The 14810-nt window shown below is 36.3% G+C and overlaps 1 protein-coding gene across 3 annotated transcripts in view; it reads right to left on the bottom strand.

Annotated features, from left to right (window-relative positions):
• LOC132706122 (A disintegrin and metalloproteinase with thrombospondin motifs 9) overlaps window positions 1–14810 on the bottom strand; it is a 124785-nt gene that overhangs the window by 36947 nt on the left and 73028 nt on the right. For all 3 annotated transcript variants that reach the window (XM_060677256.1, XM_060677258.1, XM_060677257.1), the window contains exons 4-7: window positions 7512–7819; window positions 3780–3885; window positions 2385–2463; window positions 2022–2321 (exon numbers count right to left, since the gene is read on the bottom strand). In XM_060677256.1, the coding sequence (XP_060533239.1) occupies window positions 2022–2321; window positions 2385–2463; window positions 3780–3885; window positions 7512–7819 (793 nt within the window). The remainder of the gene's footprint in view (window positions 1–2021; window positions 2322–2384; window positions 2464–3779; window positions 3886–7511; window positions 7820–14810) is intronic.

The raw sequence follows: 14810 nt of genomic DNA, 5'->3' as shown, positions 1-14810 counted from the left end.
AACATCTTTAAAAACGGTCACGCCAGCCATCTAAGATAAATATTGGGGAATATTAATTTATTCCATTAAAAAATATATAACTTCTATCCGTGGGTGATTTCTGCAACACTCTGCATATAAAAGAATATATCTTGTCAATTTTTTGAACTATTTTTGTATTTGACGTTTTTTCCCAATAAATAAATATAAATAAAAATAAATAAAAAACTTTAAAAGGCCGCGGAGGGAACGCATTATAAATGATCACCCGGTACATGTCCCTGCGGTTTACATAAATATCCATAATTCATGGTGAATATCTATGCAGCAGGTCCAACAAAAATTCCGGACATGGACTGCTAAGAGTATACACAACTAAGTGGTGTATAATCAACCTAATTTATGCCGTCCATATAAGAGCTGGGTATCTTTCGCGTAACAACTCGCGATTTGATGCCACGACACGCTCCACAATATAAAACAAAGAGGAAAACCTTTTCTCCTCTCCTTACGCAGCTTTAACCTAGAAATTCCGAAGAAATCGTGTCGTTTCTTCCTTTTTAGCGGGCATTTTATGTCTTTGCGCTACAATTTTTGCTCGACCACGCTGCTAATAGCGCAATTAACTAGCGATAAAATGTTATTAATATTTTTACGTGTTTACGCGCGTAAATGCTCTAGAAATGACATGCGTTTCGATTGATTAACTCGTAGGGGACAAAATGTTCGACGTACGTTCTTTTTTCTATCCCATCGATTTTAAAAAGAGACGTCCACTGGGTCATATTCTGGATTATTACGACTTTAGACTTTGCAGTTTCTTAATAAAATTATAATTAAATTAATTTATACCCCATTTCATCTGATTTTTCGACAATAAACTTATTGCAAAAACTTCCAGGGCAGCAATACTAACCTCAACTTAAGTATTCTGTGAACACAAATTAACGTCAATATTCTGTGATGCTGTGTGGGCACAGCTGGCAGTAGAACTAGTGTTTTACAACGAAAAAACAAACTGTTCTTTGCTTATTTCTTTTAAACTTATATATTTTTAGATATCTCATTCGGTAATGTCATTCTTGACAACTTTACCAACACAATAAAAATCTTTCATTACTTAAAAAACGGTATAGGAATATGTAGATAATTTGGTGACATGGTCGATAGAATTAAAAAACAAAGTAGTTATATATATATATATATATATATATATATATATATATATATATATATATATATATATATATATATATATATATATATATATATATATATATATATATATATATATATATATATATTGTATATATTGTATTTGTATATATTGTATATGTATTGATTCACGGATGGAAAAATGTGATGACACTATACTCCAGGATATCATCCGTTCGCTCGTTGAACTCCGACTGGAATCCTGCAAATCCTGCATCCGACTGGAATCCTGAAGACGTTTCGCCAAAATCTCACTTGGCATCTTCAATGCTCGCGCTCCAAAAACACTGTATTCGAAGTGTTTAAGATAGAATTTGTCTTCTGTTCACCTTTTCAAAAATGTACCAGGTATGCATTTTTTCTTAGAAACACGGAACAACAAGTTTCTTGCGATAAATTTTATATTAAGCCCCCACATTTTACAACCCACTCGTCTATCCGTTATCTTTAAACTTATCGAAAATGTAAAAATAACATTCCTATAGACCGTTTCCGTTAAATGCACGGGTATACATAATTTTTGTAAAATATTTGCTGTTATGCATTTTTTCTCAGAAACAAGCAAATAACAACACTATAGTGAGATTCATAAATGGTTTTTTGCGATTACAGCGACATCCATTGAGAATAAAAAACACTTCGGAAAAACCTTACTTTGATGTGTGTTATCTATAAGTTTTTTTATTCAATATTTAAAGGCGTGTTTTTGTTTTATGATCAATTGTGTAAATCGCACACTTGGTATATAGCTGATGTCCACAGTCCATATTTTACTGTGTGTTAACCAGATTTAACCGTGCATTAAAAAAAAGACTTGGTTCGCTCACTCTAAGAAATCAGTGACGTAGTGCTTGGAACATGACGACCACGTAAACGGCTTGGAATCATTCTTGGCTTGGGTCATGCTCATGATACTGTTGGTCTTGGGTTTGCCGTTGTTGTGGGGCTCGCAATCGGTACCCTCGTCGTGGGGCATACTCATCACGTGACCCAACTCGTGGGCTATCGTGTAGGACGTGGAGAGGCCCTTGTCTCTGACGATGGTGCATCCCGACGGGCTGCACATGGAATTGACCTGAGCCACGCCCAGTGTGTTGCAAGACCACGAATCTTTGCAAATGGTGTGCCTGTAATATGAAACCGAGCGTACAACCAAAGCGAAATAACCAAGAGAAGGTGCGCGGGTTTACCTGGTTAGCAACAGAGCTACGTCGTGAGTTCTATCGGTGACGTGTTTCTGCTGCCATTCGCAGAATTTGCTCAACATCTCTGAAATTATAGAGAATATAAGCTTTGACGAGACGCCTTTGCTACTGCGAAAGGGAATACCATCTGATTTATAATCCTAACTAACATTTTTTGTTTTATAATACTTTTAATTGCCTAAAAAACGAGAACCTATGAACTGTTCGAGAAAAGTTTTCTTTTATAAAGATACACTAACTAAATTTTAGTCTTATATAAAGTTTTTACTCCCCATTTGTTTGCAACTAAGAGGTTGTCGTTGCCTTTATACCCCATAAATAAGTTTTACAATTGCGAGGAATATGTCTTCATTATCGTTATAAAACATACCTAAATACATTATAAAAGCCATTATAAACACCAAACAAGGAACGCCCCCTTTCCATCTTTGTCTATATAATTTTTTTACGATATATTTTGTTTCGTCTCCTTGTCATTGTATGGACGGACAGCATTAGATTTTTATATTGACATTATTATAAAAATATTTTATTAAATAGTATAACATCTAGAAAATTCTACTGCTTAATTGCTTTTGCCGCTAAAAGTTTTTTGTTTTCAACATAATTAAAATGCATAATCGCATATTTCAAGTTTCTATGTATGTTTTCTTTGCATGTCTATTCGAAAAAACTATACTTTATATATGTAAATATATTAGAAACTTTTATAACAATTACCTAGATGTCTAATTGCTCTTTCAATAAAAGCTAAGGTAATTTTGGGACATTTATGGTCTGATAAATAAAGTAAATAAAAAAATATAACTAAAAGCTAAAATACTTATAGTATTATAAGGTACCAAAAAGGTACTTATAGAACTATTCGTAATCGGTATAAATCTAAAAGTAACAGGAAGACCTGTTAGTCCACAAAACCCTCGCTTCTGAGTTACTGTTTATTTATTATAGAAATATTTAGATAAATTTTCGAATGAAACAAAAAATGAGGTATTTTAAAGGTATGCAAAGTCTAACTTTTTATAAAAGTTGCTGTTTGACGATTTTTATTTTATCCTGACATCTTTTAGAAAACAATTATTAACGTTCTTAAGAACCTCAAGAATATAGCGGCGTGCTTCTAAATGATAAAAGTTTGGTAGTGGGCCATAGGTTTGATAACATTCATTAGGTTTCTCACTACCGTAGAATATATAAACTTTTAAATCTCAAGTGACAACAAGTTTTATAGATAATGTAATGTTATAAACAATTATAAATAACCCCTTATAGCTTATAATAAAACCTTACGCTGCGAGAAATATAGGTTGTGTTGGCTTTCTTCATTTCAGAGCGTAAATTTTTTACAAGCGCAGTTTTCAACCACTTGCATTGACTTACCATGAGACAGTAAATTTGTAAAGTCTATTTCTTTTAATATGCGGATGTGTACCACAGCGATGTTGATTGCGTTTCCGATAGACGGCTCTTTGAATAGTAAAGCCACCTGAAAATCAATTGTGACTTATAAATAATATCCAAGACTAACGGAAGCCAATTTTGACTTCAAGTTCACTGATTTAAAAGATATATTATAAAAGGGAGCGTAGCCTGTACCTTCAAGTTCAATTTGTTGGTCCTTTTTATCAATGAACTTTCTGCTCATCTGGGTGAACTAGAGTTTGCCGACAACTGTTAAAGTTTAGTCTCCACACACTGTTATCAAACTCTCGAAGAAAGAATTCTTTAACACAAGAGAACTTTTTCTGAACGTTCATAAAACATGAATACTGGTATTCAAACGCCTACAGAACAAAATGTAAATGTCGGGACTAAAACTCGAAGAAATTTATGAATAAAATCAGAGAAAATACTTTGAACTTTTGAAATGCAAATAAGTCAAAAGCCTAGAGTAGAAGGAGCGTTTCTATAAAAAAAATGGAAATTCTTGCAGAATTCCATCATGTTTCAATCAGAACTCGAAAAAATCATTTAGCTAAATAATATCGAGAAACTAGCGCCCCCTAGGAGTAACGTCCAAATAAGTTTCAAATTCGTAATTGTAATGTCAAAAACAATGAAAAAATTCAGAATAAAATTAAAACATTGAACTGCTCTGTATTTTCGAAACTATTTGTTTGAGGCATGCTGAGCTCGATAATAACATTTTATCGGAAATTCTTACTTTTTTTCAGAAATTTCACTCAAAGAGGTTCCTAAAATTATACCGCTACAACGAATTTTTATGCAAACGAAACAGTTATAGGACAAGAAGTCTGACTGCTACCAAGGTATCTAAATCAATCTATCCTAGGATTCAAAAAGAGTTAAGAAAAGTCAGTGGAACCCATGTAGTCTTCTTTTTGCATGCCTAAGGAAAAGAGGCGAAGGATTTCAAGGAAACTGAGACCTATCACTCCAGGACAAATGAAATGCCTACGATTTTTATATTATGGAGAAAAGACGACCAACTTTAAAACGTAAGGATTTAAAATTTAATAACAAACCATTATACCTACTTCGTTATTTTTCAGCTATTAGGCAAATGGATTTTGCTTGATAACACGATAAGCGTTGGTTCTGTTGGGCCAAATAGGCTTCATTTATTATTACGATTATGGTTGTGTGATGTAATTTTGCAAAATTAACCAATAGAAATAGAGATTAAAGTTCCATGATTTTTCAGATGGCAAAAAACAGAAGATAAGCATAAACTTTAGGTGGAAAACCATGATATCTGCCTCAAAAGAATGAAATATTTATCATAATGGGTGTTTTTTTCGATGTATAGAACTTTAAGTTGGCATTACTGTTCAAGATGGCTACCGATTTAACAGCTGTCAAGTGATTTATTCTCAGTTTGGTTTGGCAATTCATCATGAATAGACTCACGCCTGAACAACGCTTGCAAATAGTGCAATTTTATTTCGAAAATAATGGTTCTGTGCGGAATACGTATCGCGCACTACATCCATTTTATCGTCGACAAAATCGTCCATCAGAGCAGTTAATTCGATTAACCATGGAACGTTTTCGCACCACGTTTACTCTTATTGATAACTCGCATCCCCAGAGACGCCGTACAGTGCGCACAGAAGAAGCTATTGCTGCTGTAGAGCGTAGCATCGAGGAAGACCCAAATGAGTACATCCGCCATCGAGCACAGGAATTGGATCTGTGTCCATCCACTTTATGGAAGATTTTGCGGAAGGATCTTGGTTTACGTGCTTACCAAATCCAACTCGTGCAAGAATTGAAGCCAAACGATCATCAAGTAAGGCGTAGATTCGTCGAATGGGCCCAAAACGAGATTGTCGTTGATACCGATTTTCATAAGCGAAGTTCGTTTAGCGATGAAGCGCACTTCTGGTTGAATGGCTACGTCAACAAATAAAACTGCCGCATTTGGAGCGAAGCTAATCCTCAAGTGTATGTCGAAACACCGTTACATCCAGAAAAACTGACTGCTTGGTGCGCTTTATGGGCTGGTGGAATCTATGGTCCGTACTTCTTCAAAAACGATGATGGCCAGAACGTTACAGTCAATTGTGATCGGTATAGAGTTATGATTACTAACTCTTTCATTCCTAAATTGAATAACCATGATGTCCAGGAGATGCGCTTTCAACAAGACAGCGCAACATGTCACACAGCTCGTGCCACAATCGATTTATTGAAAGACACGTTTGGTGACCGCCTAATTTCACGTTTTGGACCTGCGAATTGGCCTCCAAGATCTTCTGATTTAACACCGCTGTGGGGCTATGTAAAGTCATTGGTCTATGCGGATAAGCCACAAACGCTTGACCATTTGGAAGACAACATTCGCGGTGTTATTGCCGATATACGGCCACAAATGTTGATTGGACTATATCCGCGCCACCCGGATAGGTCATATGCCAGAAATCATATTTAAAATTTAATGCCACAAGATTATCTTTCGAATAAATAAAATTCATGTCAATCGAATAATCCATCGTTGTTTTATTGCAACTTAAAGTTCTATACATCGAAAAAGAACACCCGTTATATATCATAGTGTATAGCACACAAGATAAGGGCTGGTTCGATGACTGTTCTAATGGCACCAATTTAATTGTTTTCCATATGTATTTTTGAGAGCAGGCGACGGGTTATGTCTATCAAGAAAGCCTTTATTTTGCGATTTTAATATGGAACTTTCCCGTATTAGTGCTTTTAATGCAATTCGAACAATCTGGTTTACTTTTTGTTTACAAAAATAGTTACATACTTCGACAACCATGATTGTTGTCTTATTTTAAATAAAAGGTTCTTCATTATGAAGCTATTGGGTAGAATTGTATTCGAAAAACATTATTTGAATAACTCTTAATAAATACATAACATTTAATCCACTATTAGGAATTAAATCGGGAGATGAAATGAACAATAAAAATATTATGACATGAGTGGAGAAACGATTATTGCCAAATTTGCCTCCGAAATCAGTTTTTGATAATATACAACACGGCATATCACAACGGGCCTGTGGTGCAAGCAGAAAAATTAGTTGACTGGCTGAAGAAAAGATATACCAAAACCTGAAATTTATGAGATAATTCAAGAAAATAAATTTAGATTTCCGAACAAGTACAAACTGGATGAGTTATCAGAAAAACACGGGCATAAAGTTCTCCGCTTGCCACCTTACCATTCTAAATTGAATCCTATAGAAAAAATATGGGCATTGCTTAAAAGTTGTTATGTTGCCAGATGTAGAAAATCTTTGCAAGGCAAAATTTTTCAGATTACTAATGAGGACTGGGATAAAATTGCCCAACGTGTGAAGAACTTATACAAAGAGGATACGATTGATGATATGCAGTTCACAGTACTTCCTGGATCCTTCGAAGAAATTAACGTCGAATCTGTTGTACCGGCAGCATTATTCAGGGTACTGTTCTATCAGATTCCGAATAAAAATAATATCCAAATTTTTGTGACTTTGTGAAAGAATATCTTTTATATGCATTATTTATTATTGTATTCCTTACTAAACAAACAAATAAAAGCTTAAACAAAATAACAATTCGGATTTTATTGCTCATGAAAAAATTCACCGTACTCTTTACTAAATAATTTGACCCTAAACAGATAATTTTCTTCACTTACGTGAGACATCAGAATCAAAATATATCTGGTAAGCTCTTCGGTGGTCTTGTGGTACTCGACCATCGCTTTGTCAGCTACGACGAGGACTTTCACAAAATACTCGCGGCTTCCGCGATTGTAGCCGACGTCGTAGTCGACCTCCCTCGTCGTCCTGTAGATCTCCTCGGCCGATTCCCTGACGTCGTAGATGACGTCATCGCTGCCCGAGTCGTCGAAGAAGATGTCCCGTTTACCGACCGAGTGGTGCTTTTGGGAGCGACGCTCGACGATCTCGGCGGGGAAGTCGTCTTCGATGATCGTGTGGTTTCCTGGGAACGACGTTTCGACCTCAATATATCATGTTACGGCGATAAATTATCATCCGGCAATAATATAAATTGTCCAATTACCGGCCTGTCGATAATTTTGAAACGTTCCTTATTAAACGGTCGACAACTTGTCGACAGCCGAACGAACAATTAGCGGCGAGAAGTTACGAAACCCAAAACGATGCGCAGGGCCGGACTCTCAATTTTTTGTCCCAAAAAATTTAAATAAGGATAATTTCCATTCAACGAGCGTTCTGATTTAGATATTTTAATAAGAATTTTATTTTATAACGAGGTATTTATTCTAAATATACTAACTTACTATAACACTTGCAATTTAGACATGTGGAGCTAAAAAGTATAGGCGTAACGGGTGTTATTTTATTTTTTATACTTTTTTGACACAAATCTAATCAAATGATGTTTGCATAAAATTTAATTTGACGATAAATATTTTTTCTTATCTAGGGGATACAAAGGGTGTTGTGTGTCATTCACTCTCTTATTTTGAAATATTTTTATGAATACTGTGAAATGTTAAAATATATGACAAATAACATTAATAAACATTTTGTGAAGAAAATGTAAGCAAATATAACAATTCTTATATAAGAGAACCAAAAAAAATAATGAACTCAAACTTAGACCCTACTGCTTTCTAGTGGAAGTTTTCTCTAGTTTTTATTTACAAGCAATCGCCGAAAAAAAAAGAACGTGGCTTTCTGCGCTCACAAAATAATGTCTTGATTGAATATTGGGCACTGGATTACGGCCTTCCCACCTTGTTTCTAGGAATTTCTTCGTTGATTTATTTTTACATGAAATACGACAATTCCTTGAATATTGGCTTTTTCGAAATCGCAGCAGTTTTAGCAACGCTAGTTCCTGAGTATCCCTTTAGCGTAACTTGTCATTCTTAAATTCTGAAGCACAGCCTTAACGCACTTCTTGATCTGTGTCGCATTGACATGTAGCTACGAACCATTTTTTCTTTTTCTGTCTCTGTACTTTTGCTGCCTTAACTTATTTTCACTTGTCTGTACCATTAAGGATTATTCTGTCATCCTCCCTTTGGCGTTTTGTGTCTTCTTTCTATAACTTTCTCAAGACGAGTCAAGTGGAGAAATACTTGGACTATTTGTCTGTCATCCTCCCTTTCACGTTTTGTGTCTTTTTTTTATCTCATTATCTTTCTCACGGCGCATCTGATGATGAAGTATTTTACAATGATATAAAACGGCGTGAAGACATAGTGACATTGAAAGTACGGTTTAGAAACCCCAAATGAAAAGGGAAACAGTCCAGTGCAATTATATTTTAATCAGACACCTCAAATACTGATATATGATGTGATATGATAATGTATTCGTATCGGTTATGAACTTGAAACTAAAGATAACAAGTTTCAAAACCACAAAACTAACGACGCTGAGGGAATCGGAAACTAATAAATCCAGTAATTACATGCGTTATTAAAAGCGACTTGGGCATCAAATTAACCAGCAGCAGAATCATTTAACCTGCACAAGAAAGTAAAAGATTAGTGGAAAAGCTACAAGAATTGGTTAGATATATTGAAAATCTTTTGAACGACAACCGTAACACATTGCATAATATCAAGCTGGACGACGAACTGGAAATAACTAGAATAGTCCTTGTCACTTTTGAAACACGATAAATCACCTGGACCAGATGGAGTTTATGTTGATATTTTAAAAGTTCTACATGATATTAAAATTATTTAATAACATTCACAAAACTGGTATAATCAAAAAAGATTGGTTTAACGTTATGTCAATACCCAAAACCCGCACTGTAAAAAATAAAATCAGACTAATGACTTTTCTTAAAAATCATTCACATAGTGGTTCTCAGTTTGGTTTCCGAAATTGATTTGGAAAGAGAGCGGCACCATTCAGCGCTGTAGGGATGTTAGTGTAGATGTGTTTATGTCTCGTAGCGTAAACCATTATAAAGTGACATCCTCAAAGAAATGGGACTAGACAGGAGTGACATTCGCATTAGAGCAAATCTATACTAGTGCCAAACAGTCGTCAAAGTGGATAACGAGCTTTTGGAGGAAATTATGATTAAGATCGGCGTGCATCAGGGATACGTTCTGTTTCCATTATTATTTGACTTGTACTCAGAGAGAATACTCAGTGAAGTTCTGGACGACAAACAGGCGGGGATAAGAATCGTTGAAAATCCATAACCTTAGATATGCTGATGACACCGTCTTACTTACCATCAGGGTAACAGAAATGCAAGAACTCTTGACCTCTGTTACGGAACACCACGAGTCCATACGTCTTAGAATCAATGTTAAAAAAAAACGAAATGGCTCGTTATCAGTAAATCTCAGATGATCCAAGGTCGTAATTTGACCGTTAAAAATGAAGTGGTCGAGTGCGTGTCATCATACAAGTATCACTTGAATTACAAATGGGATCTAAACTCAGAAGTTAGAATTAGAATATGCAAATTATCTTGACCTGTTCAAGTTAAAGTTGAGTTGGACCATGTTTTCGGGACGTCCAAAAACTATAACTACCGATGATTATACTGCTAAAGTTCATCATGTCTTGTATCAGTGACCGTAGTATAGCTGATGCACCTAAAAACTCCACATCAGGAGGTATGCTCAAGGTATAGTTAATAGTTATAACTAGTATGTTAAAAATGTTTCCCTTTTACAAACATTGTTTGTTACGTTTTCTCTCTATTTAATTTAAGATAGTTTTGGGAGAACCAATTATTGCCATTTTCTACTATAACGCGACTACTGGATTTGAAAACTGATAAGTCTTTGTTACTACAAACCAAAAAGGTAAACAAATCCTTAATATATGTATATAACAAATAGTAAAGGCCTCAGTACGGAGCCCTGAGGCACTCCACTGTTAACGAATCGAAATGCAGATTTTTCTTTCTCAAAATATATATACATATTATATCCTACCCAACGGATATGATTGTAGTAAATATTTCCTAATTCATAAACCATTCATCGGATTTATCATAAGCCCAAAATTTAAAATTTTCGCTATTTATAGTCTTCTCACAACACGGTCAAATTACGTAAGCCCGACTCTGCGCTCTGGCGGCACAATATGACTCTACAAAATCGTAAACGGGCATAAACAAAACGCGCGTCGTATAAAAAAAAAATCGGAGACAGATCGAAAGAAACCGTACAATGGTATTTAGGAAATAGTCGCTTGTTATCTGGACGCCCCGGGCCGAACACCTGGTATTATAAATGCGTTCGGATCCACTCCGACGGTCGTCTTCCCTCTCGCTCTTTCTATTTATAATGTGCACTTAGAAGAAAACGGTTTCTCATTTAATCGTTCCTACGCGGCGGGCGAAGGACGTTCCGCGTCACATCAGAAGTGGGATCGGAGAACGAAATTCGTCAAAAAGGCGGGGCCAGTTGATTTTTCTGAACGGCGCTACAATCATCATCGACATATATCGTCACGTTACCTGAAAACCTAATTTTCCTGCGAGCTCTCATTATTTATTTATTTGTCCAATGGCATAGCCGAGTTACAAAATGCTAAACGCAGTTCACAGTAGGTGTAGAATAATATCTACGTATTACATTATTACATAGGCATAAGCTCAAAAACTCATTTCGTAAAATTCAATTCCGAAAAGCTTTGGCTAATTGGACATCTCTTCAGACAAATCAAACATAAGACAACTGTATGGGGTAGATTTAAAGCCAATACCTCTGCTGCCGATCATGCACTGCACAGGAGAGTTTCTAGTAGTTCAGCCTTAGAGATTAGAGAAGCGAAGTGTGCCTTCGAAAATAACATAGTTAATCGGCCTAATGCTTTCTATTTCTAAATCAGACATCACGTATAGGCTAGAATATACCTATCTGTCATTAGAAATACTTTGGGAGAGGTCCACTATGACCAGGACTTTAATTCAAATGTATTTGCATCATATTTTGCTAGTATTTGTGCTAATGAACCCGCTAATCTATCGTCTCACCGTGAGGGGCCTCTAGCACCCAGCGAAATCTTGGTGATAAGTTGGATGTTTTAAATCATTCTTCTAGAATTGATAGAATAATAGTAGATCAGCTATTAGCCTTATTACAGCGCAGCATAGCTTGGTCTCTGGCAGATCAGTTATATCAAATGCACTGACATGTTTGAATCATAAGACATTATCTCTTCACTCGAGTAATCCAGTAGACATTATATACCTTGACTTGACGCTTGTTATTCAAACTTGAAAAGGTGGGAGTGCGAGGCAAGCTGTTGAAATGAATAGCAACGTTTTTAAGCCACCGTTTGGAGTTCGTTAAAACTTTTTCACTACCACAAATGTTCCGCAAGAATCAGTGCTGAGACCGGTGTTATTCTTAGTGTATACCGTGGAGTTACTGTCAACTCTAGCGTGAGCACTTTGCTGATGATACTGAATTATTTCAAAATCCTTTAACACATGTGAATGAATTGCATCGAGACTTAAATACTATTTACAAGTGGTCCTTGACTATTCCCGTAAAATACTCAGAAGTGCTCCATTACATGTTGAAAAAAACAATCCCGATTTGTTATATTTGTTATCTCTTGTCCTTCTAGGTGTAACAGAAACTAATAATCTTACTTGCTTTTTACACGTATCAAATATTGGCAAGAAAGCAAATTCCGCTTTATTTTTGTTAAAAAGAACTTTTAAAAATACCAGTTCTTGCCATGCTTGCAGAGTTTTTATCATCTACATTTACCGAATCCTGGAATTTGTTCCTGTCTGGAACCAATGGCTGTTGGGTGATTGTGGTATTTTGGAAAGAGCGCAGCGCAGGAGATGCAACGCGTTGGCAACTTCAACTAAGACATAAACCTTACGACGACCGTCTCAAAATACTTAATCTACATCGGTTGCGGGGGATCTTACCCAGATGTATAGGTTCACGCATGACCAAGTGTCTTTTGTCATCTTAAACAATGATGAACGCTTACAAAGAAAAAACAATTCCATGCTCCGAATTTAATAAGTAACATGACATTCGAGCAATGTCAAGTCAACAAACTAAGTATTCCAAATTCCTTTTTTTTTCAGGACACAAAACACTGCAAACTTCTAACATACATTCCTTGATCTACATTCTGCATCTGACCTGCATCTACTTTTCGTTTCTATCTACCAGACATCGTTTTCGTTTACTTTTACTTCCATAAAATGAAAATTAGTAAACACTCAAAATCGCAAAGCAAATTGAATTCGCTAGCTCTAGAACAAGAAAAGAGTAATGACTTGACATAAGATCTAATTATAGTGGGTAAAACATTCGTGAATGTCATTCAAAAGAAACTTTAACAATCTGTCTTCATTACCTCCGAATAACAATAGTAATTGGTCGTAGTATAGTACGTGTGAAATAAATCACTCCAAATGTAATTTAAAATAAACCCCAAGTGAAATGTGTTACCCGAAGTACAACTTGGTTATGCTGCCATTTTTTTTATTGCCATAGAAATGGCCGCCATTGTGTATGAAAGTAACTTATCGAAACATTTTTTAACGTTTACCATTTCTCGGTGTTCGAGAGCGATAAATAACAAATGTCGTACTTGACGACGACGACGTCTATACGGGTCGGATCGAAAACAATCGGCCACAAATAAACCGACTATGGGGAAAATGAGACAGGCGTGTCGTTACTTACGAGGCAAATGAACCACACCGTATTTACGACGGTCGGACTTGAATTACCGATCGATGTGACAAAAGAAACCGCGCGGGATTGATTTTCACTTTCCATTCGGTTGTCCTGTGAGATTTAAGTAGCGTTGAAGTGTTGGTTTTGCTCCGACCTTGAGTGTTGAACGCGAACGACAATGGAATTTCGAAACGACACGCATGAAAGGTTACTGCCACATCTCAATTTTATTATTGCCTTTGGAAACGCAGAACGGTTTGGTTAGGCATCAAGAAGTGGATCAAAACAACCAACAATAGCCGACATAGATGTTGGAAGGAACAGAGGGCAAGGAATTATAAACGACTCCTGCCGCACTATGTGATGAAATAGTTTGGCTCTCTCTCTCTCTTTAATATTGATATTTGACAAAAACATTTTTAATTTTTCTTTGGATTTTAGAGAAACATAAATTAGTAAAAATAATACAGGGTGCGGCAAAAAGGTAGGCAGGATTTCAAATAGTGGTTGTTCGGATTGTAAAACCGGCAACACTGTGTACGCATTCGCGTTAGGCAGAAAAAAGTATACAATTTTCAGTTATCGACATGGCTTGGAGCGGAGTGCATCGTGCTTCCGATGTCGAGGAGTTTATTAGAAATGGGGAATCTGTCATAGCGACGCAGCGCGCCTTTCGTAATCAGTTCCGGACGGATGAACAAAGGTTCTGCGCTTAACCGAAAATCCACTGGCCGACCAAGGACAGTAAAAACGCCGGAAAATGTGAATGCAGTAAGAGTTTTCGTACAACCGTCTCCAAGGCGTTCAGCTCGTAAGCATGCAGCTGCTTTGGGAATTCCCGATAGAAGTGTACGAAGAATTTTACACAACCCACTCCAGATGCATCCGTACAAAATGATGGTGGTGCAGGAATTAAGCGCAAGAGATTTTGAAACCCGTACAAATTTATGCCGGGATATTCTTCAAAACATTCCCAGAGGCGCTGTATTCATGTCTAGCGATGAAGCTCACTTTCACCTCTCGGGTACCGTAAATAAGCAAAATTTCCGTTATTGAAACTTCATGAGTGACCTCTTCACAGTCCAAAAGTCACCCTCTGGTGTACAATCTCGGAGTTCGGCGTGTGGGGTCCTTACTTTTTTGAATAAGATGGAATAAAGGTAACAGTCAACGGCGATCGATATTTTGATATGCTTAACAATTTCCTGCGTCCAAAAGTGAACGAGTTGAACAACGATCAAAGAGAACATGTTTGGTTCCAACAGGATGGTGCTACATCGCACACAACGTGTCGTTCACTAA

This window comes from Cylas formicarius, unplaced genomic scaffold (assembly GCF_029955315.1).
Source record: "Cylas formicarius isolate icCylForm1 unplaced genomic scaffold, icCylForm1.1 PGA_scaffold_8__14_contigs__length_24414737, whole genome shotgun sequence".
Taxonomy (NCBI): Eukaryota; Metazoa; Arthropoda; class Insecta; order Coleoptera; family Brentidae; genus Cylas; species Cylas formicarius.
Note: the sequence above shows the minus strand (reverse complement) of the source record. Positions and strands in the feature narration are given on the sequence as shown.